The sequence below is a fragment of the Galeopterus variegatus genome, unplaced genomic scaffold (genome assembly GCF_000696425.1).
Source record: "Galeopterus variegatus unplaced genomic scaffold, G_variegatus-3.0.2 Scaffold385, whole genome shotgun sequence".
NCBI lineage: Eukaryota > Metazoa > Chordata > Mammalia > Dermoptera > Cynocephalidae > Galeopterus > Galeopterus variegatus.
This window is the reverse complement of record NW_007726496.1, coordinates 76,613-79,253: the sequence shown is the minus strand read 5'-3', so window position 1 is coordinate 79,253 and position 2,641 is coordinate 76,613. Positions and strand designations below refer to the sequence as shown.

At 62.9% G+C, this 2,641-nt stretch overlaps 1 protein-coding gene across 1 annotated transcript; it reads left to right on the top strand.

Annotated features, from left to right (window-relative positions):
• The first annotated feature begins 1,787 nt into the window (after positions 1-1,787).
• EPB41L4A (erythrocyte membrane protein band 4.1 like 4A) lies at positions 1,788-2,403 on the top strand. Its single transcript, XM_008568175.1, has 2 exons — positions 1,788-1,988; positions 2,184-2,403. Exons 1-2 carry the CDS (start codon positions 1,890-1,892, stop codon positions 2,376-2,378), a joined length of 294 nt encoding a protein of 97 aa, XP_008566397.1. The 5' UTR covers positions 1,788-1,889; the 3' UTR covers positions 2,379-2,403.
• Positions 2,404-2,641: the final 238 nt, after the last annotated feature.

Here is a 2,641-nt window from a genome sequence, read left to right as displayed (position 1 = left end):
ATTTCATTTCTTTTTTTTTTTTTAAAGATGACCGGTAAGGGGATCTCAACCCTTGACTTGGTGTTGTCAGCACCACGCTCACCCAGTGAGCGAACCGGCCATCCCTATATGGGATCCGAAACCGGGGCCTTGGTGTTATCAACACCACACTCTCCCGAGTGAGCCACGGGCCGGCCCGATGATTTCATTTCCACTGTGCCGTGGAAGCTAGTATTTTTCCTTTCAAGTGCTAATGTCCTAGGTTTTAAGCAAATTTTTTGAGTTTTGGCTGTCCAGCTAACAAGTAGTGGAGGAGGGAACTCGAACCTACGTTTGACTCCAGAGCTCTTGCTCTAATACTCGTTTTCTGGGAGGCCTACCGCCAACCCCGCCCAGCGTCCTCTTGTTTCCCCTCTGACTGCGACTGGCACTAACTCGCTGCTGGTTCCCAGCTGGAGAGCACAGAGTGCACCTGCTCCGAAGGCCAGCGGGGCCCTGCCTCACCCGTAGCTCAGCCTCGGCTGTCTGTGCACGGACACAAGAACCCACCAGGGGTCACTGCAGCCTCAGAACTACCGCGCCCGCCAGTCGTGGACGCTGCCGGCCGCACGGAGGGCGTGGGGCTCGGATCGCCGAACGCTGGTGTCTGGGCAGAACTGTGCACTGCGCTCCCGGAGCCAGCCTCCCGGTCTCCCGGGGAAACGGACACAGTGCGCTCCGCGGACCTGCCCACACCTCACCCTGAGACCACCTCCGCTCCGCCCCCCGCCCCCAGCTGAGACCCCGCCCAGGAGGAGCGCCCCTGCGGCGGCCACCGGGCTCCGGCTTCGCTCTAGGGCTTTTTGCAGACGCCTGGGCCTGGCCCAGCTTCACCTGGGCTGCTCCCAACCGGGGCGCCACCCCTCGCGCCGCCAAGAGAACTTTCCTAGGAGGCTCCCAGCCTGGCGCGCCCGCTCGCCCGCCCGCCGCGTTCCCAGCCGGGCCGCCCGCCTCCTCGCCCGTCCGCAGGTCCTCGACTCTCCGCTGTTCTGGATGTCCGGTATTAGCAGCGCTCAGCCGCCGCGGCAGGGCATTCCCGGATAGAGAGCTTGAACTTGGCCACACACGGCCCCCGTGATGAGCTCGGGCCCCCCCAGACAGGACCCGCGCCCCGCGACTAGCTGACCTCCCCTTGCCGGTCTCGGTAAGGAGCCCGCCGCCCTTTGCAGCCCTCTTTGGGCTACTTGGTGGCCGCGGGTTTGGGGGCGGGGATGCGGACTAAGTGACGATCCTCGCCACTGCTCCTGTGCCCCTGGTTGGGCGTCGTGGGTACCCCCGACACAAAAGAAAAGCCGAGCACTCCCCATTCGGCGGACCGGACCCGGGGCTGCGGGGCGGGGTCGGAGCTGCAAGTACGCGCTCCCCGGGTACTCCGCGGACCCCGCGGAAGCCGGCACGTCACGGCCGCGTTCCAGCTGGTGCGGGTGGAGGCGGCGGCAGAGCTTCCAGGGGCTTCCAAGTCCGGGGAGGGCCTCGAGCGCTCATCCCTCCTTTTTCTTGATTCTTGCGCCCATAGCCAGGCGACTTTGGTCCGCCCCAGGACTGAGGGAGGGGCCGTGGCGCCCCCGCCCTCGGAAGAGCCGGAGCCGCAAGATGCGCGGGGTCGCGCCGCCGCCCCCCGCGCCCAGTTCCGCCGGCGCTTCCCCGGCGGCTCCCGGGCGCTGACTGACTCTCCCGGCGCTGCCTCTCCCGGGCCCCTCCGTCCTCCTTGCTCCACGCCGCGCCGGGCGGCTCCGGACCCCGCCGGGAGCAGCTCCTCTCGTCCTGGAGACGGCGCAGCCGATAGATTAATGCTGCGTGCCTGAGAGGAGGGGGCGGCCCGGCGCCTCGGTCGCAGCGTTCTCGCCTGGCTGGAGACGGCCACAGCCGACATGGGTTGTTTCTGCGCTGTTCCGGAAGAATTTTACTGCGAAGTTTTGCTCCTGGACGAATCCAAGTTAACCCTCACCACCCAGCAGCAGGGCATCAAGGTAGGCGCAGCCGGGGGCGCGTTCCGGGGGTCGGCAGCCGGGCGGGCTCGGGGGTCTGCGGCTTTGTCTGAGGGCTGTCACCGATCGAGGCCGACGGGTGCTTCCCTGCAAGGTGGGTAGGAGAGGCGCTGCCCACCGCGCTCAGATAGAGATTGGACGTGTCAGGGTGAGTTAACTTTGAGTTGCTTCATAAAGGAAAGTAAGTTTGACGTCTCGAAGGCTACTCGACGCACCGACTCCCAGCTGCCATCCACGATCCTGTTACGGAGACCGAAAGTCTTCCCAGCACCGGTTTCCTCCAAAAGCGTCTGGGCTCCCCGCAGCTCCCGAAGAGGCACAGAATGGCATGTACCGGCTGCACCCTGCTCGACCCCAGTGTTGAAGGCATGAGTTCCCTTGGCTTTGCTGAAGGCTTTTTTTTTCTTGACAGTGTCGTTGGAGAGTAAACTAGTTCACTTGTTGAAACACATTGATTGGGTCGTTGTGATTGTGTTACCTGGGTTTGTAGTTGGGTAATGGTACGTCTGTACTGAAAATAACTTCCATTTTCACAAGCGGACTGGTTTTATCCCCAAACTTAAGTAAGCATCTCTCAAAGCGACTCAGTAATGACTTTGCTCCTGTTTGTAGGTTATTAAAATGCTATTACTACT

Excerpts from the sequence above, each read along its gene's own strand:
- EPB41L4A (XM_008568175.1), top strand. The coding sequence starts at position 1,890 with ATGGGTTGTTTCTGCGCTGTTCCGGAAGAATTTTACTGCGAAGTTTTG. Across the intron at positions 1,989-2,183 it reads CCCAGCAGCAGGGCATCAAG|GAAAGTAAGTTTGACGTCTC; the intron begins GTAGGCGCAGCC and ends TGCTTCATAAAG.